Source organism: Macrobrachium rosenbergii, chromosome 16, assembly GCF_040412425.1.
Source record: "Macrobrachium rosenbergii isolate ZJJX-2024 chromosome 16, ASM4041242v1, whole genome shotgun sequence".
Taxonomy (NCBI): Eukaryota; Metazoa; Arthropoda; class Malacostraca; order Decapoda; family Palaemonidae; genus Macrobrachium; species Macrobrachium rosenbergii.
This window is the reverse complement of record NC_089756.1, coordinates 40,766,967-40,792,841: the sequence shown is the minus strand read 5'-3', so window position 1 is coordinate 40,792,841 and position 25,875 is coordinate 40,766,967. Positions and strand designations below refer to the sequence as shown.

The 25,875-nt window shown below is 37.4% G+C and overlaps 1 protein-coding gene across 1 annotated transcript; it reads left to right on the top strand.

Annotated features, from left to right (window-relative positions):
* The first annotated feature begins 171 nt into the window (after positions 1-171).
* LOC136847491 (phenoloxidase-activating enzyme-like) lies at positions 172-23,923 on the top strand. Its single transcript, XM_067119233.1, has 12 exons — positions 172-336; positions 8,297-8,640; positions 10,360-10,487; positions 11,987-12,093; positions 12,445-12,563; positions 14,865-15,028; positions 15,971-16,066; positions 16,818-16,978; positions 17,406-17,576; positions 18,109-18,233; positions 20,944-21,077; positions 23,442-23,923. Exons 2-12 carry the CDS (start codon positions 8,298-8,300, stop codon positions 23,613-23,615), a joined length of 1,722 nt encoding a protein of 573 aa, XP_066975334.1. The 5' UTR covers positions 172-336; position 8,297; the 3' UTR covers positions 23,616-23,923.
* Positions 23,924-25,875: the final 1,952 nt, after the last annotated feature.

Here is a 25,875-nt window from a genome sequence, read left to right as displayed (position 1 = left end):
TTCCTAGGATCTGCAGTTCAAGAGACCTAACAGCCCCCATAATCACCAGTCAAGACTTAATCGCACACAAAGTTTAAATCCGGCTGAAAGATGACCTTTTGGCTAATGTGCATCAGATGCTAAAGACTGAATAACTCAGCGTCGTCGGCGCTAAATTACGAAAATCGCGACACACCTGTGAGAGTCAGTTACGGAAGGTCACCCGCGGTCCATTCAGTGTGAAGTATATTAGTAAACGGTGAGCGCAGTCCTTTCCCCTATCGTCTTGGGACGTGTGTTTCGTCCGTTTTCTTTCGGTTTGAAGTCGCCGTCTTCCTGATCGCTTGGCGTTTCAAGGTAACTGCTGTAGGTCTGAAGATGCCGGTCGTTTTGCTAGGCCTAAGCGGGAGAACTGATAAAGATCTGTTTCTTGAAAGCATCACTTACGGATAAGGATCTGTTTCTTGCAGGCATCACACAAGCATCACACTCCGTTGTGCTTCGTGGATGTGCGTTTGCTCCTCAAACGTTTGCTTGTTAAAAGATACATCTAGTAGAGCACTTCTCCCAAGTCCTCCTCCTTGTTCCCCAGTGCATATAATTAAGTATACCTTAGTTTAACCAGACCAATGAGCTGATTAACAGCTCTCCTAGAGAGGGCTGGCCCGAAGGATTAGACTTATTTGACGTGGCTAAGAACCAATTGGTTACCTAGCAACGGGACCTACAGCTTATTGTGGAATCCGAACCACATTATACGAGAAATGAATTTCTATCACCAGAAATAAATTCCTCTAATTCTTCATTCGCCGGCCGGAGACTCGAACTCGGGCCTAGCGGAGTGCTAGCCGAGAACTTTCCCCAATGCATATAACGCTCATTTACATGATATGTTTGTCTGCCCTTCAAGAAAATTTAAATGCTTTCTGGTGATTCTTCTAAAAAGCCAAGGTTATTTCCTACAACACCTGTTTCACGTGTCTCAAATCTTAATATATATATATATATATATATATATATATATATATATATATATATATATATATATATATATATATATATATATATATACATATATATATATATATATATATATATATATATATATATAAATTCCTACGATAATATCTAATACATGAAACATATGTTGCAGAAATTCACCTTGGCTGCCTTTTCTGAAGACAAATCTCGTAAATGAACTTTACATAAACTTGGGACAGGAAGGGAGGTATGGACGAAGAGCTATACTAGATATTTCTATTAACAAACAAACGCTTGAACAGTAAACACGAACATAAAACAACACACTTCTGCTTATTTGATCTTTGAAGAAATAGAGCCTTATTAGCTTTCGCAGGAGGTTTGGCGGTTAGGAATTACACAGGTTTATTTGGAAGTTTGGAACGTTTTATACGAAGTGTTTGATACAAGTTAGACTTGGATGATGTCCATACAATCTTCTCAGACGGCAAGTGGTTGTGATTCCATGTTGATGACCCGGACTCGTCTCAGTTCTGGCTATTAGTTAAAAAACTGTCACTTTTTTCGTTGCAATAATTTTGTTCAATACATTTTGGTAGGTTTTTTTGTAGGTTTTACTTGTGTTTTATCAGAAGTGTGCCATCTAAGAAGACAGTGACTCGTCTACCAGACGTTCCAAGCACAGACTCATATAAAAGCCGAAAAAGTTCCTACTGCCAAACCTTCTGCTAATGTGAAAATTAGAGTACAATTGTAGACAAGGTTTAGACAGAGATTTCAAAGTATTTTTTAGAGCGGTATTTATACGGCTTTATACCAAAGACTGACATGGCTGTCCAAATAAAAAAAAAATCGTAATCTTTTTCCCCTTGGTGATGACATATTCGCCAATTAAAAACAGTCATGTTATATTCATGAAATGCAGGAGGAGGGGGAGGAGGAGGAGGAGGCAGAGAAATCCTAATTCTAGAAGCAGATGGCATAAACTAAGGGTTTAAACATTGATTTTCAAAGAAAATCTGTATATCTATTTTCCCATTTCGTTTCATGCCGAAGCAAATTGGACAAATAGCATAAATGTCCTCATATGCCCCAGGCCGTGCATAGAAACTAAAAATCTGGAGACTTGCATAATTTGGCTAACTTCCCCTCTAGGAAGAGGTTCCTGATGTTCTAAATTTCAAATCCGAGTCGAATTTTAAATGCGACTATGAATAACCCTGAACAAGTAAGCGGACTTTTGAAGGTACCCCAGTTACAGAACTTGACAAAAAAAATGAGGAAACAGCGCTCATCGTAACCGCAGGAGATTCAGTAGATGACTCATCTCCAAGGATTCGGTAGCAGCAACCTTCAGTAAATAATGCCGAGAAGCCATTATACTTTCCTTATTGGTTGGGGCGACGAACAATAAAAATCACCTTCCTGTCTAATAATTTCGACATATTAACGTCTATGAAGCTTAATCTAAACTTAAGCAAGCATGCACATTACCACAACGTTCATCAAAATGTATTTCAAGATTAAGTTTAGCTCACATTCATTCTTAGATAGGTTTGCCAATATAATTACGATCAATCACCGCTTGCACCAGAATGCAATCCCCTTGCATCCTCGCTAGAGACTGAATTGAACTGAATATAGAATTTAGGCCAAAGGCAAAGCACTGGGACCTATGAGGTCATTCAGCGCCGACACTGAAATTGACAGTAAAAGGTTTGAAAGGTGTAACAGGAGGAAAACCTCGCGGTTGCACAATGAATCAATTGTTAGGAGAGGGTGGAGAGTAAGGTGGAAGAAAGAATATGAAAGGAGGTACAGCAAAAGGAACGAAAGGGGTTGCAGCTAGGGGCCGAAGGCACGCTGCAAAGAACCTTAAGTGAAGCCTACAGCGCACCGCACTAACCCCCTACAGGGTCTCGCTAGAGACTGATATAAGCAATCAAATTTTTTTACTGTACAATTCATATGCAAAGGCTAATGATCAAACAACGGACTACGAACTGCTTCAAGAGCAAGAGCCCGTGCTGGCTTAAGGCCAACTTAACCTAAGCTGAAAGAACGAGCATATTTTGTACAAAAGTGACTGATTCAAGCATAAACACGGACTATTTTGTTCAAAAGAGCTGCCATAAATATATGTCACGGATCAAATCATGAAAACCAGGCGTACGTCAAGCAACAGATCTTATCGCGAATTAATTTACTGCCGGATGAAAATGTATAATTAAGGTGATATGTACATTTAAGCTCATCTAATTTTCTTGCAGATAACCGCGCCAAATGAGAAATCTACATTATCAATTAATTATGCAAAACCACACTCACTACGATATCAAAACATGAATTAATGATGATTATTCAATTTATGCAAGCAGGAGGCAAGGCCGTGTAACAAAATCAGGAAGTACAGCTTTTGCACAGCACTTTCACAATCCTGTGTTCCGTGATTAATTGATTTATATCTTAAACTAGTTCCATCTCAAGCAAAATGCACGAATTAATGGGTAGAAACTAATGTTTTTCCAAAGGTAATCACACTAACTACCTGATAATCGATTATGCATATGAGTTACCATTTACTAATGAGGCGTTCCCGCTGCATGAATAAATATATAAACTGGACTTTGTTGTAAAAATGCGTTAATGAGTAGGAATGAGATCTTGTGTACCGATTGCCTGTGTAATCAAAACACGTGTTAACTCTGCACATAAAAAAATCAGGTGAATTAATGAGCTTAAACCTGAATTCGTTAATTTATTGCCAACCTGAAGAACCACATGTTTGTGCTCTGAGGTGTCGGCATTTTCTTTCATGAGCGCCTCTTCATTAATCCGTTTGCTTTCGAGTTTCATTGTGACTTAAATTGAACTGAATCGAATATAGAATTTAGACCTATGAGGTCATTCATTCAGCGCTGAAAAGGAAATTGACAGTATAAGATCTGAAAGGTGCAACAGGAGGAAACTCGCAATCGCACTATGAATCACTTGTTACGAGAGGGTGGAAAGTAAGATGGGAGAAAGACAATATGAAAGGAGGTACAGTAAAAGAAACGACAGGGGTTGCAGCTAGGGGTCGAAGGCACGCTGCAAAGAACCTAAAGTAATGCCTATAGTGCACCGCATGAGGTGCACTGACGGTACTAACCCCCTACGAGGGTTTCATTGTGACATAACCGCTTGCTTGCCCTAGTCCGCTAAGATTTGTTGCAGGATTTAGGAACCCCAAGTCTCAGAGGTGTTAAAGGTAGTTTGACAGGATTTTATGAAGATTTTTTCGACAGGTGGACCACGGTCCACAAACTAGTTGCTTCAATTTTGGAAGCCTGATGCAGCAATTTTCATTAGCTTTGTCGATCTGAAGGAATAGGTTCGAATTCTAAGTCAGCGAAGGTGCACCTGTCATATTCGATTCTCGCTGAGTACACTTTATCACTAGGGTTTAGGACAGTGGTTCCCAACGTGGGGCATACACCCCCCGGTATTTTTATTTTTAAGGGGGTTAACTCGAGAATGTTTGAACAAAGTTAATGGCCCTTTAGGCTTCCTCAGCGTGAAAAGAGTTCACTTTTTGAATAACAAGAATTATTTATCGACACGGAGCATCATGATGCAAAAAAAAAAATTATTAGGTGGGACAAGTCCAAAAAAGGTTGGGAACCACTGGTTTAGGAAATGATATATTAAAGAGTTTTGTGTGGAATATTTTTGACATTAAAATGTTGCTGTGCTCTTTGTGTCTTTCCCATTAACTTGCTTAGATACACATTTCCCCTTGTGTTAGGGCCTTTGCACGGTACACCTGGCAAGTCTACCTGACAAAATATGCCTGTAGAGGAATACCGAATCCTCTAGTGTACCCTTGCGAGACGCGCTTTTCACACACACGGATCAGTTGCGACTGTTCAGGTAAACCTACACGGGTACTATAACTGTTGGTTTGCAACCACCCTTCGTTAAAATAAGTATACCTTAGTTTAACCAGACCACTGAGCTGATTAACAGCTCTCCTAGGGCTGGCCCGAAGATTAGACTTATTTTATGTGGTTAAGAACAAACTGGATACCTAGCAACGGGACCTACAGCTTATTGTGGAATCCGAGCGACATTATAGCGAGAAATGAATTTCTATCACAGAAACAAATTCCTCTTATTCTTCATTGTCCGGTCAGAGATTCGAACGCTGGGCCAGCAGCGTGCTAGCTGAGAACGGAAACCCGTTCTCCCAATGAGTTCGTGATTAATCATGTTCCTCATTGGGAGGATTGGTATTGTTCTCAACCACTGGGCCTTCGATTCTCCGACCGGCCAATGAAGAATGATTAATCTTTTCTCGCTATCCTACTTTTTAATAACCAATTGGTTCTTAGCCACGGAAAATAAATTTTCCCAGCCCCTTTTTTCTGTTAATCAGCTCAGTGGTCTGCAGTATACTTCACTTTTTCATGATTAATCTTGTATCCTACTTCGCTAATTTCTTTATTTTTTGTTTTGCAGACAATACATTTTCAAATTTTGAATTTTCTTATATTTAGACCTTTTATGCATAAAATTTCGGATGGTAAGGTGCTTATGGAAACAATCTAATTACTTATTAACAAAGAGGTAATAAATGTGTTTGTCATTGATTTTAGCCTGGACTATGTCCAAACTGGAGGACGCAAAATGATTTAAACCTCTGCCAACAAGTTCTACAGCACAAAGCTGTTATTTATATATGAATTAAATATAGAATTTAGGCCAAAGGCCAAGCAATGGGAACTATGAGGTCATTCCGGGCTGAAACGGAGATTGAGAGTAAAAGATTTGAAAGGTGTAACAGAGGAAAACCTCACAGTTGCACTATGAATCAATTGTTAGGAGAGGGTGGAAAGTAAGATGGAAGAAAGAGAGTATGAAAGGAAGTACAGTAAAAGGAACTAAAGGGGTTGCAGCCAGGGGCCGAAGGCACGCTGCAAAGAACCTTAAGTAATGCCTACAATGCATCGCATGAGGTGCACTGACGGCGCTACCACCATACGGGGATTTATACTGTATAAAACCCTCCCGTAACCATATATCTATCTGCGTGTGTAATATACATATTTATATATATATATATATATATATATATATATATATATATATATATATATATATATATATATATATATATATATATATATATATTATAGTAACCCTTAGGTCATTCCCACTTCCCTACCTGCACTATTTCATTTTTTCGCACATTTCTCAGAGCAACCATTTGTATGTACCAGTTCGCAATAAATGACAAAAATTCAAATAAAATCGCACAGGTGCAAATGGACATGCAGAGCTGAGATCGAACTGTGTACCATTTACAAGAGAGAGAGAGAGAGAGAGAGAGAGAGAGGAAAGTTTTAAGGTACAGTCATTTTATTTCTATATGTACTGTCGTCATATTTAATGACTTGTTTTTCAGTCATCACTCTTGGATAACTTATATACTGCGTACAACTAATTAACTAATTATATAACTATACTGGCTACAATACAGTAGAAAAAATTAACTAATTATATAACTACATACCTTATGTACTGTAATGTATAAAGAAAATGGATTTTCCCTTAACCTTCAGGTAACACAGCCTACCTAAGCTTGGTCAATAGTTGTTTCACTTACACGCACGTAATTTTTTTTACCCTAACAAATACAAATATCACTTGATATCGAATTCACTATGCCTTGGGAATACCTTACACCCAAGAGGAGTTATAATTGACATGTGCATCCAGGATTCGAACCTGAGGCTTTGGTTTAGATACCGTGATAGATGATCGACTTGACCATTCGGCTATCAAGAGAGAGAGAGAGAGAGAGAGAGAGAGAGAGAGAGAGAGAGAGAGAGAGAGAGAATCTCTCTTGATATGCAGTTAAGAGTCTTCAGCTGCCCCTATCTGGTAACCAGCCCTGCGATAAAGAACAGCGCCTCCTCTAGGGGATCCAAGGAATCGAACACTAATGTATTTTACAAATTTAGGTGTTCAGAGAAACTGCAAACCTCTCGATATAAGCTACGTTGGGCACGTGATGACGACCCCTAAACAGTGATTTCAAGCCCATCATACCAATGGAGCCATCCCCCTGCATTTTGTGATTTTGCATGACCAGAAACTGCCGTACATGACATTAACAGAGACACAAAAATTGATTACAAGGAGGGATGTTATTAGCGGTTTGTGGTCGCTAAAGCAGTGAGCATCGTATTGCAATATCCAGGTGTCTTCAGACTATGTTCCCCTGCAGTCGAAGGAAGTTCTACTGTAGACCACCAGGACTCATTGGAGCTCACCAGGACTCATTGGAGCTGAGATTGGAATAAGAGATTCAGGCCAGAGGCCAAGCGCTGGGACCTATGAGGACATTCAGCGCTGAAAGGAAAATTGCGAGTAAATGAGGTTTGAAAGGATAAAACAACTGATATGAGAGGGTGGAAAGTAAGATGGAAGAAGGGGGATATGAAAGGAAGTATTAGTAAAAGGAATGAAAGCGGTTGCAGCTAGGGGCCGAAGGGACGCTTCAAAGAAACTTAAGCAATGCCTACAGTGCACCACGTGAGGTGCACTGATGACACTACTCCCCTGCGGGGATTGGAGCTGAGATGCCAAGCTTGTGAAGCTTCTTGAAGAATAACACTGATTTGTGAAATTACCTTCTTAGTTGATTTTTCCTTTAGTCTGGTGTTGTTTTTTGCTTTAATCTTTAATTTTTACTGTGCCCAAAATACGCAATGAAGTGTAGTTCTATTCTGGATCTACCATACCCCTGATGAAGGCTTATGAAAAGTAAACAACTGCTGCAGATGATAACCAGATGAAACAACACAGCAACAGTTATTGTCTTTTCCTTCAGTAAAAAAATTATGTAAAAGAAAGATGATAAACAGACGGTAAGAGATATATATATATATATATATATATACAGTGTCTTCAAATAATGGATGCCACAGGTGTCCCGTTCAGCATTCAGTAAAAAAAATTCCCCTTATATATGTAAATTTCGAGAAAGCGAATTGATATTAAAGGACGTTTGTAGATTATATATATATGTGATAAAAAGTATATATATATATATATATATATATATATATATATATATATATATATATATATATATACAGTATATATATATATATATATATATATATATATATATAAATATATATATATATATATATATATATATATATATATATGTATATATATATATGTATCATACATATACATACAAACACAAACACACATACAATATATATATATTATATACTTTATATACACATACTTGTTTATTTTCTCTATTTTTCTTGCTCAGGATGTGGAGAAAATTATTGGCAATACTGCCACTACTATGGGCGGGCGGATTTACGACGGCCTATGGACCCCTACCAGAAATCGACAAGAACCGCGACTCCCGGTGGAACACCACACACGAACCAGTCATCCCAGAGGGCGGATCACTACCAATAGGCCCACAAAACATTTATCCAGAGAGAGACGCTTCAAATACTAGTACGCACCGTCCGGTGATTCTGGAAGGAGGTGGATTTCCATTGCCGCTTTCCCTCGCGTCGATCAACGTTGAGGAAGACGGGTCGGTCGTCATTCCTACGCATGTGCAGGAGTATCTGAAGGCTCTGCCCGTGAATAAAATCACCAGTAAGTTTTGGGCGCGAGGAATATTTTAGTAATTTCATTTGGATCAACGTCCAGTCTGAGGCATGATATTGTTATTTTCGTTATCGTTTGTAAATTACTGTTAAATCAATGTGCTTCATTTAATTTTAGGTCACACATTTTGTCCCATGTATGATCAGTAACAACATAACCTGGATAAAGGAATGACCCATATAAAGTGCAAAAATTTACAGTCACGTGTGTATATATATATTTCAGAAAATATGGCTGCTACAATTTTAAAGGATATGCATTTCTAGTTCAATGTTTAAGATGTGATGGAAAATTTTTGAGTGAGATGGTACTGACAGAGCAGTCAGTCGTAAAATCTTTGTATTCAGCAAATTTTGATTCCTCAGCTATCTGCGTGAGAACCTCAGCAATATTGGCCGGTCAGGTGATATCCGAAGTGTTATGTATATTCGTGAGTTTAATTTGATCTAGATTATGCCAAAATCTTAAAAGTGAGTTTGATCGTTCATGGATCAACTGCAGTTGTCTAGTCTTTGGAGAGGATCCAGGCTTTGAAATCGGCAGATAAGGTAGAGTTTGAAATCTCTGTTTTTATGGGAGGAAATTGAACTTGTTTTTTACGATTTTCTGATCATTATTTTTGAACTGGTGTGGGAATTATGTTACGTTTGTTAATTTTATCATTATTGTGTTTTGCATTTCTTTTCTGTCATGTTTAATTCTTCCGACAGATTTGTGGACTGGTTGGTTCGAATAACATGTGACTTTAGTTATTGATTTGGGGAGTATGTGTGAGTTTGGATATTTTCAGGCTTGTTTAATCAGAAGTGTTTTGCAGTTCAGAGTTTAGTTATCTGACTCGATTTTCATTTATTATGCATTTTAATCTTTGTTTGTTTTATTCATTTCATTTGAATAATAAACCTATTTTTGTAGAAACTATCAAATCCATTTAATTGCTTTGAGAGAATCAGTGAGATTCTGGTTTTGTCCCATACACGGTGAGAGAGAGAGAGAGGGAGAGAGAGAGGAGGAGAAAAAGTTGTGAGCGAACCTTCATCTTTTTCCTGAAGAAAGATCGTAGAGCACGTTACGATATATATATATATATATATATATATATGATATATATATATATATATATATATATATATATATATATATATATATATACGAGTATATAACAGTCAACATGCGTAATCAGTCATTACGCATAAATAAAACATCACGCGTAATGCACTTTAGGGACATTTGATCCCCAGGCTATAAAACACGGAATGACCCATAACCCGGCGAAACAGTAACTGTTTCGCCGTGTTCAGTGTAAAAAATGTTTACATGACTGGAATTTCAGTCATTACGCAATAATGACTGATTACGCATGTTGACTGTATATATATATATATATATATATATATATATATATATATATATATATATATATATATATATATATATATATATATATGTATATATATAAATATATGTATATATATATAAATATATATATATATATATATATATATATATATATTATATATATATTTATATATATACAATATTTATATATATATAAATAAATATATATATGAAAATATATATATATATATATATATATATATATATATATAAAATATATATATATATATATATATATATATATATATATATATATATATATATATATATATATATGTTCAAACTTTTACATGTCCATGTCCCTTACAGACCCTGAGGAACCGGTTCCAGCTATGTGCGGTACTTATTACTTGAGCGCTGGGGAAGGCATGGTCGTGACAACTCCTTACTACACCAAAAATTACGTGAATAATTTCAAGTGCCGATGGATCTTCGTGGTGAGTTTGTAAAGTCACCTGCTATACTGAAATATCGATTTGCATTTGGAATAGCAGTTACGAAAGCAGAATCAAATAATCGGAACAGAATGCTTCGGCATATGAATGGAGAATTGTAGATACTAATCCGATCCAAAATTCCAGTTACCACTTTTATTTGCAGGTTGGTGTAGTAATGTATGTATATGAATATATATATGCATATATATTATATTTATATATATGTATATATTATGTAATTGTAATAATACAATGCCCTCTTAACTTCCCGATTTCTTCGCGCTTTTTGGATATGCTTGTCATTATAAAGCCGTAATATCCAAGCGCAAGAAATTGAAGTGGCTGTGATGCCCTGGTCGCGGGAAACGAACCCGCGTCACCATAATCAGAAGGAGGTTCGTTTCCCGCGACCGGGCATCATAGCCACTTCAATTTCTTGCGCTTTGATCTTAAGGCTTTGTGGTGACAAGCATATCCAAAAAAGCGCATAGAATTCGAGAAGTTAAGAGGGCAATGTGGCTATTATAATTACATATGTACCTGGCAAAAGTGACCAGTAGATTCTACATGTATATATTATGTTACATATATATAGTATATATATATAATATATATATATATATATAAGTATATTTTCATATATATTATATATGTATTTATAAATATATTATAAATTATGTACTATAAATATATTGTATATATGATTAATGTGAAGTATATCACATTAATTGCATATAAAGCACGTTTCATTTAAGTCACCCCCTCCAGCATAATACTGCACCTTTTCGAATTTTTTTTTCTTTTTAAAAGCAATCAAATAATCTTTGAATGATAAATCCTCGCATCCTGCACTGATTGAGAAGTTTGTTGCCTTATATAAATTCTTAATGACGTAAACCAAATGGTGCCCACTTCCTAGAATTGTGAGTTAATCAATCACTCACTCCTAAAACAGCAACACCACTCAAGCTCTAAATAACTATATACACAAACACAGGAAATAGTATATATATATATATATATATATATATATATATATATATATATATATATATATATATATATATATATATATATATATATATATAATATAAATAAATTTACAGAAAACCTCTAGAGAAGAATTCCCACATAAAAGTGAAGCAAAATATTCTTATCAACACATATTTACGTATGTATACGTACATATATGTATGTATGTATGTAAGTATATATATATATATATATGTGTATATAACGGTTGTGGAGTCCTTTGTATGTATGTACAGTATGTATAAATATACTGTATATAACACATATACATATATATGTATATATACTGTAGGTTGTGGAGTCCTTGGTATGTGTATATATATAGATACATATATGTATATACACACAAATACATATATACCAAGGACTCCACAACCTATGCGACTCAACTGGTAGAGAGAACCAAATTTAGTCTTGCCTCACCATCCGAGAAAATCAAATAATTTCCCATTCATTTGCTTTACAAGTCAAGAGACAGCGACGAGCTATCCTTCCACTGCGAAGTCTTCAAGCTGGACAAGAAGGGAAAGGATTACCTTGGTGTCCGACATAATGAAAGAGCTAAAGAGAAAAAGTAAGTCTGATTCCATTATGTACACAGAAATTGAAATGTGAGTGGGGGTGGGTAAAAGGTAATCTTTCACTAATTCCATGCAGATCTGACTCAGTTTAAACAATAGCCTCTCTCTCTCTCTGTTTATGTTTAAACAATAGCCTCTCTCTCTATCTAATTATATATATATATATATATATATATATATATATATATATATATATATATATATATATATATATAATATAATATATAAACTAACCTACCCTAGGGGCATGGGGAAAAAACCGGGGCTGGTGCAATACTAGCATACACCTCAGGAATTTGCACCCCACCCAAGTAATGTACTCACTGTATTTTCCTTTGACCTAGGTACCGGAAGAACAACAAGCCATCGATTGCTAGCACCGTTGGTGGTGTCCTCAGGCTGCGGTTCAGCTCGAACTCCAAGGACTCGAGTAAGGGTTTCAAGTGCACTGTCGCTCACTTGGGTAAGTTTGGTGGTCACGTTTCGTTTGGTCATTATCGACTAAAGTCTTATTTAATTAGATTAATAAACTTACTTATTTTTTGAGCTGACGGCAAATATCCACAGCCGATATCTCTGAAGCTTCTATTTTTGAGCTACGATTGGTGGATGGTCAGCAGCATGAGTTTCCGCCGATCACGATTATCTGCAATGATATCGACTGCAGATATTTACAGTCAGTTTAAATAAACAACGCTGTATCAAGCTGGCTCACATTCTTCAAGAGATTTAATAGACCGAAACAAACCTTTCCTTATTGTCAGCGGACACGATCTAAGAGCATCTGCCGACAGCTGTAAACCGCTGTTTATCATCGAATGACGACAGTCGACGAACAATGTTCGACTGTCGAAAAACATTTTTGATTGGTATGGCTGAGACCTGCTCGGTGCATTAGGGATAATTGTATTAACACTGTTTTTCAATTAGAATCATAAATCAAGCTACTTTTCGTAGCAACTGACCACTAGCGGATCCAGAAAAATTGCAAGGGGGCGGCACCAATTTTCATATTATATATACATATATGCATCTCTCTCTCTCTCTCTCTATATATATATATATATATATATATATATATATATATATATATATATATATATATATATATATATATATATATATTATATATATATATATATATTTATATATATATATTTTCTCTCTCTCAATTTTATTATCATTTCTATTATAGATTTTTTATATTTTTCCCATTTTTATATTTCTCACTTACGTTATCTAAATCTTCAGTATTATTATTTTGTCATTTTTCATGGGGGAGGGGACGTGCACAGATCCCCCCACCCCACCTGGATCCGCTAGTGCAACTGGCATATCTTTTAAGGCTAAGACCAAACAAAGAGAACAATAGCACCCGACGAATAAAACTGTATCAAGTCCCCCCCAAACATTGATGAAAAATCGCGTATGAATTACACAACTGAAATCAGTCCAGTTAAATCAGTGAACAAAATCATAAAACTTACAAATATAGATAATTTAAGTCAACCAATTAAAACGGAATCACAACAAAAATTCAAGAAACAGAAATCTCATTCTGGCGACCGCGCTAACACTGCAATTTAGATTTTGGCAACAGTGTTAAACACAAAAGGCAGATTTTGCAGATAACGTAAACACTGCAATTCAAGTTTTGCCCAGAAATGCTAACGCTACATTTCAGACTTTGGCGGTCATGCTAAAACTGCAATGCACACTTCAGCGACAACGCTAACACTGCACTTTGGATTTTGGCGAAAACGCGAACAATGTAGTTTTGTCATTAATGGAACACTGTGCTGTGCTTCTTTAGATCCAGCTATACCTGTCTGTCTATCTATCTATCTATCTATCTATCCATCCATTTGTATGTGTAATTTTAAATGTACCTACATACAGTATGGAACTACATTTTAACCAATGCAATTTTCATTTTGGTAACCATGCTAAAATCCCAACTTTCATTATGATGATCGTGCTAAAGTTATTGTGTTGATTCATGCGACTATGTTAAAACGATAAGTTTATATTTGCCGTGATGCTTTTGGTACATTATTTTTAGTAATAATTATCTGCGCGAAGAAATAAATAGTTTCCCCTCAATTACGTTTTAAATGGCGAAGTAAACCATTCTGGTTCACCTTGCTCGATAACAGTACCACATTTGTGCTTTTAAAAAATTTTTACCTAAACTGAATTTTCCAAATACCTAAGACCATCTTTTCCTGAACTGAACTTTATTACTACAAGTGGAAACTCACTTTTTAAAATCAAATTTCTATTAGATAGCATTTCTGTCCATTTGTAGATTTTATATTTTTCTATTGTTGATACTAAATTACAATATTAACAAAAGAGAAACTATTTCTACCCCGGAAGGTGTGCACTGACAACCATATTAACAACATAATATCGATAATTGATAATGACTATACCAGGAAGGTCCGCACTCCGCAGAGGATCTTTCCTAGGCAGTGATCCCCAAGGGTTTTCGGGGGTCGTTATCTAGGACTAATATTTCTTAGGGGTCATGATCATTTGATATTTACAGTCTTTTGTTTATGTTTTTACGGTAATCCCCAACAGGCTTGTACTAAACACTCCGCAAAGGTGGATACATACCGGGTTAAAACCCTTTGGGGGTCACTACCAAGAAAAGACCCTCTGCAGAAAAGTGGCATTTCGTCCACGACAGCTATAAGCGCTCTTAATAGCAATCTTCCTAATAGCAGAATTGCTTAACTAAACACAATTTCATTTTCAGGGGTCCCAACAACGACGACCACGACCACTACTACATCGACGACCACCACGTCGACCACCACGACGACCACGCCCTCACTTCAGCTCTCTCACCCCCTCTGCGGCCTCTCCAACACGAGGATTGTCAACGGAGCAGAGACGGCCATCAACGCATACCCGTGGATGGTTAGTGAATGCTTATCGGGTGCTACTGGTTAAGGAATGGGCGAATTAGTGAATGAGTGTTAGTAAATGCTTATCGGCAAATGCTGGATAATCGTATGAAGCACTAAGACTGCCAATAGATCAACAGATCGATGATGTATTCAACTTGTTTGTGATGTGTGTGTGTGTGTGTGTGTGAAGTTGCCGACCAGTGTTTATGACATGTTTTACTGCAGTGTGGAATAGCCTTGAGAATCAAGAGAATACCTGGTGCTACGTGGTGGATGTACTATCATAAGCGCATCTGAATGCTAATGATGATAAGAATTTTATAAAATATTCATACAGCATGCACTCTGAGATATTTGAAAACCATTGGCAATGATTAATGATTAGTTTAATATATAAGATCGGGGTAGGATCAAAATCAGCTGCTGACGATCAAAGAGGGGAAACAGTATTCAAAACATGGCTGAATAAGAGAATGAACGCATTTCCTCATCTCGAGACTTGCTCAGCATACCGATTTTTTTAATATAACTGACGAACAGAAAAGAATAACACGATGACCGTGTAGTTAAGCATTCTCCTCAAAACTTCTCATTTTACTAGACTTCAGTGGCACAGAATACGAGAACTCTTCCTACCCTCGAGTTACTGAAATTCGTACTTTAACTGTTAACTTACAGATGAGCCTCCCATACAGAAAAATTCCACATCATTATGAAACCCTACTGTACACAAACGCACAAACATATTCTATATATATATATATATATATATATATATATATATATATATATATATATATATATATATATGTGTGTGTGTGTGTATATATATATATATACATATGTGTATATACATATAACGTATATATATATATATATATATATATATATATATATATATATATATATACAATAAATATATATTATGTACATACGTATCTTTTTTTACCAGGTATGGACTTACATGCAATGGAGCAAACCCAAGAGATGGTGTGGAGGTACTATAATTCACGAATTATGGGTTCTAACTGCAAATTGCCCCTTACAGGTGGGTATCATATACACTATATGAAACTCTTGGACTGTTAATTCTAAGTCTTTCCGGATTATTTATAACAAGTGAAAAAGAATGCGCACCTTCTGAATTTTTTCGGTGCAATCGAGTTTTCTGTACAGCGTAGAAATCAAGGCCACCGAAAATAAATCTGCTTATGTGGTGGTCTCGGTTTAATGTATGGACTTACAGCAATGGCCCATCAAACTTTGAAGACGGCCCGGTAGTGGCTTATCTATATCGTTGCCAGAAGACGATTATGGCTAACTAACGTTAAATAAAATAAAAATACTGAGGCTAGGGGCTGCAATTTGGTATGTTTGGTGATTGGAGGATGCATGATCAACATACCAATTTGCACTGTTAATCCTCAGTCTTTTAAGACCTGAGGGCGGACAGAAAAAGTGCGGACGGGCAAACAAATTTTCGGTGCAATAGTTTTCTTTTTCAGAATACAGTGCTCATAATATTCTAAGCTGTCGTTGTAAAAGTATTGGGATCACTGTAACGTCCTTTGGTGGTCTCGTTATATGTTGAAAGGACCAGCCCCATCAAACTTTGACCACGGCGTAGGATGTTGTCCTAAATGGAATCCAGGAAAAAAAGATTAAAAGCCAACAGAACGTTAAATAAAAAAGAAAAATACTCAGCTTGAAACAGGCTCAGTCATCACCCCGTTTGATGATTGAGCCAGGAAACAGGCTCAACATATTCAATTTTTACTCTCTACTCAGCCTGGAAACAGGCTCAGGGCGGACAGAAAAACTCCATACTCGGCCAGGAAACAGGCTCAGGCATCACCCCGTTTTACTTTACTACTGAACTCAGGAAACAGGCTCATAATATTCTAAGCTGTTTTACTCGTTGTGAGCCAGGGAAACAGGCTCACTGTAACGTCCTACCCATGTGAGGAAACAGGATGGCATTGAAAGGACCACTCTCTACTGAGCCAGGAAACAGGCTCAGGCATTACCCTGTTTTAAATGGAATGAGCCAGGAAAAAGGCAAAAAAGCCACCGTTTGTCACAGGAAAGAGCCAGGAAACAGGCTCAGGCATTACCCCGTTTTACTCTCTACTGAGCCAGGAAACAGGCTCAGTCATTACCCCGTTTTACTCTCTACTGAGCCTGGAAACAGGCTCAGTCATTACCCCGTTTTACTCTCTACTGGCCAGGAAACAGGCTCAGGCATCACCCCGTTTTACTCTCTACTGAGCCAGGAAACAGGCTCAGGCATTACCCCGTTTTACTCTCTACTAAGCCTGGAAACAGGCTCAGTTCAAAAGCAATCAAGGTTAATATAATAAATTCGTAATTCTGTTTTCGGTGCCCAGATTGAACGACGCCCAAAATAACCTGTACTACCCAAGTTCCATCAGCGTCATTGTAGGAGCTCATCAAAAAGACGTCCCGAGTGCTTCAGGAGGTTATATTGTGGAGGTGGATACAAGATTAATCTTTCTGCACCCGAAATATCAGATGCCGTACGACATCGCCCTTTATAAGTAAGTCCAGAACATATTTGTACAATAGAGTTCATCACGGTACTTGTTAGCATCAATTATTTAAAGCAAAGGTGGGAAATTTAAAAGAAATTATGACAGCAATCACAGGGTGACAGTTTCATAATATGACTAAACAGCAACCTTGCAAAAATGGTCGATGTATCATTGTTTAGGTTACACTAAACCTCACACAGGTAACCGAGACGAAGAGGGTTGGAACAAGTTTAGTATATTCTTAGGTGATGGCTGACATTGTCCTTGAGAAAAAAAAAAAACATAAAAACAAAGTTCTAGGGACACGCAAAAGTTTTAAACTGAAAACCTAAAAGTACAACAGAACCTATGTCAATTTCCACCTCTACTTCTGACAGCATCCACCACAGAACAGAACCAAAACTATATATACAAAAATCTGGCTTTGCTAATCTTTGAGTTTGATAACGTCCCATTACAGGAGTTTATGATATTCACATGACATCACAGGACTCAATTTCATAACATCTCCTCCTATGCTCTCTCACCCTTTCTGCAGGTTAAAGACACCACTGACGTTTAGCCATAGAGTGGCTCCCATTTGTTTGGCGCCGAGGGGGTGGAAAACCAACACCTTCCAAGGTGTTCCCGTCTTCCTGGCCGGATGGGGGAAGACCGAGACAGGTAATTTATATATATTTTTTCCCTCTCTTAAAATTCTTCATATTACAGTACAGTTCACTGACCCATCATGCGTTAATGTGCGTGCATAAGATGTATCGTATAGCATTCGTTTCTCCTGGCACCTATACCAGTAACACAGGCCTCTCTGATCCATGTCTCCAGAGACTTCAGTCCTAGGCACTTTTTCCCCAGTGACTTCCAAATGCTTTAGTTCGCACTGATACATTACAGCGACTCATACGATAATTAAGTGATTATATGCACTGAATAAACGATTATCATCCCCAGGAACTTCAAATGTATTTTGCTGCTAATTACGTACACAGTCAACATCCAAATAATGATCCACGCAGAATCACAAATGTTGGTAAATGTATGTGATTTTCTACTCAACAGTTCACATTCATGCACATCTGCAAATGCTTACATAAAGGTTCACCATTTACCAGTACCTACTAGAGATAATCACACGTATTCATGCATTAATTATGTTGATTCTCTTCAAAGAGTCTGCCTGTTTGTGTGTATGTACGTATTTGTGCGTCTATGTAAACATTCATCAGTGTTATAAAATACGAATGCGCACACTAAAAAAAACCATCGCAGAGCAACAAAAATGATCTAAGAATTTAGACTCAACAAGACTTAATAATTCACATCTTACAATGAAAGACTTTCACACTGATGAGTCATAACGTAGTCACCTCTCAGTCAAGTGAGAAAACAAATGTATTCGTGGTCTATCCAGTTCTTGGTAATGCCAGATCATGAGTTAATCAAGGCCCTCCGACATCTATAATTTAGATCACGTGGACATACACATTTAAAAAAATAATTAAAACAGCTTCAGCTCATTCCAATATTAATAATGACTGTAATCAGTTATACAGTCATGGTGCAATTATATCTCGGTAATATGCGGTAACAAAGCACGTGAGAGCGTAATTAACGGTGATGCAATTACATCTCAGGGAACAAAACAAGAAGGATCAGAGGTAACAGTGTTAAAATTTCCTCTGAAGTAATGGGAGACAACGGACTGACTACTAATCAGTATAGTTCCTCATTAACTGCCTCCTTTACTGTCAAACCAGTGTGTTTCATCCATTCATTTCAGCCTTCAAAAGTCCTTTGTTGGATGTAGGCCTTCCCCAGGTTCCTCCACAGCTTTCTATCCTCCGCTGCTCTGGGCCACTGTCGTTTATGTTGGTCTTATGTTGGTCTAAGTCATCTCGCCAAAGTGTTTAATGAAATAAAAATCGCAGTAAATGAAGATTACTGTTATCTCTTCACGATAACCAGCGATATTTGATGAGACCACAGCGGTAGACATGATGAAATACATCTCAGTAAAGTAAGATGACGAAGTGACATCTGAACTATTTATATCTTAATCTAGAGGCATAACGCAGCTTTAGTATGAGCGAAGAGTAAACTCAGAGATAATCGTGGCATAGTTATATATCAGTCAAGTGAAATTGCAGATCTAATCGTGGCAGAATTACGCAGTTCTGGGAACAGTAAAACCACACAGATATTTATGTAAAATTGTGCCTCAGTTGAGTGAAACCAAATCTGAACTTCAGAAGTTCAAGCGAAGATGCAACGCATTACTACCCTAATGCTGTTCGCCGTCCATTTTAATACATTTTGATCTCTTTATTAATTTATTTTTTAATACGTGAGATCTATTCTTTCTGCATTTCCCTCCACCTCCTCTTACTTCTTCCCATTGAACACCATATTCTTTGGAAGCTTGAATTCCAAGTCAGTGGCCCCTGTGGGTTTTTCCATAAGAATAGGTTTCATCTTCTTCTTCTAATAATAATAATAATAATAATAATAATAATAATAATAATAATAATAATAATAATAATAATAATAATAATAATACAGAGATTATCCCAACAAAGTATCCTCAGTAATGTGAGACTAGATAATCATTGCAGATTTACCCACAAGTGACATGAAACCACAAGGATGATCAGCAAAATGACTTCGAGGTCAAGCATGGCTACAGAGATAATCATGGCAGACTTACCTCTCAGCAAAACAAAAATGCAAAAATAACCATGGCAGAATTCTCTCTCTCTCACTAAACCGAGACCAAACAGATAACCATGGCAAAATTACATCCAAGCGAATTGAAATAACAATTTAGAATTACCTCTAACTACAGCAACAAGTGAGATGCTCATGACTGAAAATTAATCCTATGTTAAGAGTGAGTTGAACTGAATACCGAATTTTGGCCAAAGGCCAAGCACTGCGACCTATGAGGTCAATCAGCACTGAAACGGAAATTGACGGTAAAAAGGTTTGAAAGGTGTAACAGGAGGAAAACCTCAAAGTTGCACTATGAATCAACTGTTAGGAGAGGGTGGGGAGTCAGATGGAAGAAAGAATATGAAAGGAGGTGAAAGGAATGAAAGGGGTTGCAGCACGGAAGGCACGCAGAGAAACCTCAAGTAATGCCTACAGTGCACCGCATGAGGTGCACTGACGGCACTAGAGCCCTACGGGGGTTTAGAGTGAGGGACCACAGTCAGCCGTAGAATTATTTCTCAGTCAAGAGAGAAAAAATCAGAGATAATCGTAACAGACTTACCATCAAAGTAAAGTAGAAAATAAAGTAGAACTCGAGAAAATGGCAGAATTATTTCTCACCAAACCAAGACCGCAGTAACGGGTTCGTTTCATCTACTTTCAGGGACATTAGCGGACAAACTCAGATTCTACAACACAGTGGGGTACAACTTCACCCTCTGCAGAGCTCTGTACGGCTCCTGGATGGGAGACACTCAGATGTGCACGGATGGATCAGCAAGGAAGCACTCTTGTTCTGTAAGTGCTACTTCGAGTGGTAATAGTAGTAATGGTGGTGGAGGTGAATCTAAAAGAAGGGATTACTGTATAATCTCCTTGATAAGCCTGGATTTTCTGGTAGTAGCAATACTAGCTTTTCAAAGGTTGCGATTTGCTTGAGTAGTGACATTGATCTGAAACCAGCATCAGTAGTAGTAGTAGTTTTTGATACATAAGATCTGGAAGTAGTAGTAGTACATAGTAGTAGTAGTATCAGTAGAAGTAGCACCAGTAGTAGTAGTAATAGCAGTAACTGTTCAAAGGAAAGTTCCGATTTGCTTAAGAGGCAACAGTGACTCAAAAGCGGTAGGAGTGGCAACAGTAATGGGTTTTTTAATGAAAGGTTTCGATTTCAGTGAGTGGCAACATTGATTTCGAAGTAGAAGCAGTTGTATGAAAGCAGCAGCAGCAGTAGTAATAGTAGTAGTAGTAGTAGTAGTAGTAGTAGTAGTAGTAGTAGTAGTAGGTGTGAGTTTTTCTTCCTTTTCAATTTTAATTTTAAATATATAAAAACTGAATTTTCACCAATAATAGAATTTAAAAAACCAATTAGCATTTCGGTCCGACTGTACATCATTCGTATTAGTTTATGGAGTCGTTCAGATATAGTTTTACGATCCAGATTAGGTTAGATCGAGTCAGGAGGAACTGCTGGCGCTATTTCGGTTTTCTGGCCGCATTACGACCGGCGTTATGACATCCACTTCCATGACAACATTGATAATGATTTCAGCAACGTATTCTTTATATTCGCTTAAATATCTATAAATTCCCTTGTCTGCAAGATGTCGGGTTTTGTAGAGGTTACAGACGTGTAAAGCATTTAGTTGACTAATTAGGTTTCACCTACCGGTCTCACAAAGCCACTGGGCGGGTTGGAACGACTTCATTCACATCATACCATCACGTCACCGACACATCACGTCACGTCACCGTCCCATCAGCCGTGCCTTGTATTCACGCTATCCATCACAATCCCGTTCGGTTCGCGCCCAACCTCAGCGACTCACAGATTTAGCGTTAAGAAACTTGCATAAGCACCGTCACGTCACGTCACGTCAAAATATTCTTTCCAAGAAAACGTGTCGTGATGTGACGGTGGATGCCGTGTGTTTGATGGTGACGTGCCGAGATGGTGTGAACAAGTCCATTTGATTACATGTAAGAAATTCTCGCGTATTTTGACGTGACGTGATGTGTCGGTGACGTGATGTTATAATGTGAATCAGCCTTTATACCGGAGTCACTAAAATCGAAATGGATTCGAGGAAATTTTGACCAGTCAAATAAAAGGCATTTATACCGGTGAAAATATTCAGCTATTCAAAACTCCTCGATAAAATTGCATGACATTACTTATCAGTTTTAAAAGATCAAAGGCCAATGGGATTGTATCCCAGGGTCGTTTTGAAGCGAGGAACGAAGAAGGAAAAGGAAGGGAGGAAATTTTATGACTCAGGCAAAGCAAAACAGGCAGGAAAATTCCAAAGCTTGGCAATAGGAGGAAAGAAAAGTAACAGACAGAGCAGTTTAACCCGTATAAGGCATGCTGAAACCGTTTTCCCTATATGTCTTTCGTTTCTGTCGCACAAAGCAACGTAAAAAAAAAAAAAAAAAAAAACAAACAAAATGTAAACAAAGTTTGATAAACAAACCAATGAATAAGTTTCAACAAACTGTCTGAGGAAATGCAGAAATAATTTTCAATTTTTCACTACGCACAGATTAGTATTACCAACAACGGCAATAATAAGAACAACAAAGTAAAATCAGTTATGAAATTTCTACTTTTAATACGAATAGTCAGTCAACTATAAATTTTGTTTCCTAGAAGAGTAAATGAGAAGTTAAATATCTTTTTATTCGGAAATACTTCCTATATTAAAAAAAATTGCAATCATCATAACGAATCACTGATTACCACAACGATTTGATCGAAATAACAGCAAAAAATTCTACAGCGGACATAGGATCGCAACGGAAGACCTACAGTGTAACAGAAATTGAAAAACATTACACGTAGTTAGAAATTAATTTCTCGTCATAATGTGGTTCGGATTCCACAATAAGCTGTAGGTCCCGTTGCTAGGTAACCAGTTGGTTCTTAGCCACGTAAAATAATTCTAATCCTTCGGGCCAGCCCTTTCTAGGAGAGCTGTTAGCCAGCTCAGTGGTCTGGTTAAACTAAGATATACTTTTTTTCTTATAAACCTATCAAACATAAAACTAAATCAAGAAAAACAATAAGCATAGTTACGAGAGACCACTCAGAGAGAGAGAGAGAAAGAGAGAGAGAGAGAGAGAGAACCATTTTCCTCAGAGATCTCCCTTCCTCCATTCCAGGGTGACTCAGGCGGCCCAGTGATGTACCGGGAAGGCAGCCGAGTTTACCAAGTGGGCGTGATCAGCTTCGGCAGTTCCAGCGAGTGTAACGACCAGTTCCCCGACGGACAAGTGAAGGTGGCCGCCTTCATCGACTGGTTTGAGAGCATCACGGGAATTATATTCAATATCTAGAGAAGTTTAATAATAAGCTGAGGGAGTGTTTGAAAAGGAGGTGGTTGATAGATCGAAAGGCATTGGTTAAAAATGAAAAGGTGTTGGATCCATTCGGGCACCTTCAGAGTTTGAGTCCAGCTGATAGAAGACGATTTACACGATTTTATCGAAAAAAACACCATAAATTCTACACTTAGGATAAAGACCTACAACGTAAGCAGTAGTTGTATGTGAATAATGAGACGTGACGGAGATAGTAGACTAGAAGCGGATAAAACAACTAAGAATATTGTATTATTGCATCATAAAAGTTACAAAAAGGAAAATTTGTTTCATTTCAGTAATTATCAATCAAATTATGGATCATGTCAAGATTAGCGAACCCAACATCTCCATGTCAAGAACAGCGAACCCAATGATCCCCATGTAGAGAATGGCCAACCCTTTCCGGTCCGAACTCCAATTCCACATGAGGGCTAGTACTAAACACGGCGCAACAGTGATACATCTACTGTACACTGTTTCACCGTGTTTAGTACTAGGCCCTGGGGGTCAAATGTATTTCGTCTTGTTTAGTACTGGCCCCTGGGGATCAAATGTCTGGTACCGAAGTGTTCATGTCTAGAACAGCGAACCCGATTATTCCCATGTAAAGAATAATGAACCCAATAATCTTCTCGTAAAGAATAGCGAACCCTGCTGCGAGTGGGTTCGCTAATCTTGACATGATCCCAAATGATCTTAAATCAACCAGGGTGTAAAAATCAACGAGCGAAAAAACGAAACGAATGAAGTTTTCTAAATAATTCGTAATTCTATCTACAAAATATGTACAAGTACACACATAGGAGGATAACGTACATGTCTGCTATAGTGATGAACAACCCAAATTTCCCAGAACTGAAGCGCCTTGGTATCTTATTCGCCACCTCTGATCTGCCCAAAAATTTGTGGGTTGCATCAACAACAACTTTTTCTGTTCAATGGTAAAAATCAAAAGTACGTTTGACGTTTTCGTGACCAGCATCGACTTCTTCTCTTACATTATCTTTATGGAACTTCAAGCTTCTAACTTCAAGGTAGAGATATCATTATCCTACTTTCATTTAGTCTTATATTTTCTACTACCTTAATTTTGAGATTTCGGAAATAAAACAAATTTAAAAACGATCGTGGTCTTAGAATTAAAGTTTACAGCAATAAAAAAAAAGGATCCTAATCACAAGAAATAACACGATGTTTGAATGCTTATGAAAAAATATACCAAAATTACTGGGAACATAAAAAACACTACATATTCATTAAAAATGATGACAATTCAGTTTAAAAAAAGAAACAGTCTGATCCATAAAACGGAAAACATTACAGTGCGCTTAAGAACATTAAAAACACTCAATGTTAAATGAAAAATACAAAAGTATTCGACTGAAAAATACGACAGGGTTTCTTGTGAGTGAATAAAACGCACTGGAGTGTAAATGGCTGCAACTGTGCTCAACCACTGATCAGAAAACAAAGCAATACTTGGCCTTCACGTTCCAAGAGCTTCGTGCTAAGGCATACAGCATCAGCATCGGATCACTGAGTGACAAATAAGACTTTACTGTATCCTGTGCAACTATTACACCTCAAGACTTAACACAGGATTGCGCCGTTATTAATCATGACCTTGAATTACTTCGACAATATTGAACGTTGATCTTCCAAATTAGCCGAAAACCTACTTGTCATTGCGGTCCCAGGCCCCCAACCATCACTTCCAACCCCGCAGGGGGGTAGAGCCGTTAGTGTACCTCATGCGGTGCACTGTCGGCATTACTTAAGGTTCTTCACAGCGTGCCTTCGGCTCCTAGCTGCAACCTCTTTCGTCCTTTTACTGTACCTCCTTTCATATTCTCTTTCTTCCATCTTACTTTCTACCCTCTCCTAACAATCGATTCAGAGTGCAACTGCTTTGAGGTTTTCCTCCCGTCACACTTTTCAAACCTTTGACTGTCAATTTCCATTTCAGCGGTGAATGACCTCACAGGTCCCAGTGCTTGGCCTTTGTCCTAAATTCCATATTCAGTTCATTCCTTCCAAGGTAAAAACTGCGCACTCTTGTTCAGCAAAGATCAGTGGACAGTTTATCTAACGTTTTTCCCATTCAAACCGAGATTTAGTCAATCTAAATCTCGGTTTGAATGGAAAAAACTAGTCTGTCTAGTTCCGACAAATTTCAGCTGTCATGCAGTTTCTTATTAATATATGTGACTAAGCAAAATAGGAAAACAATTAT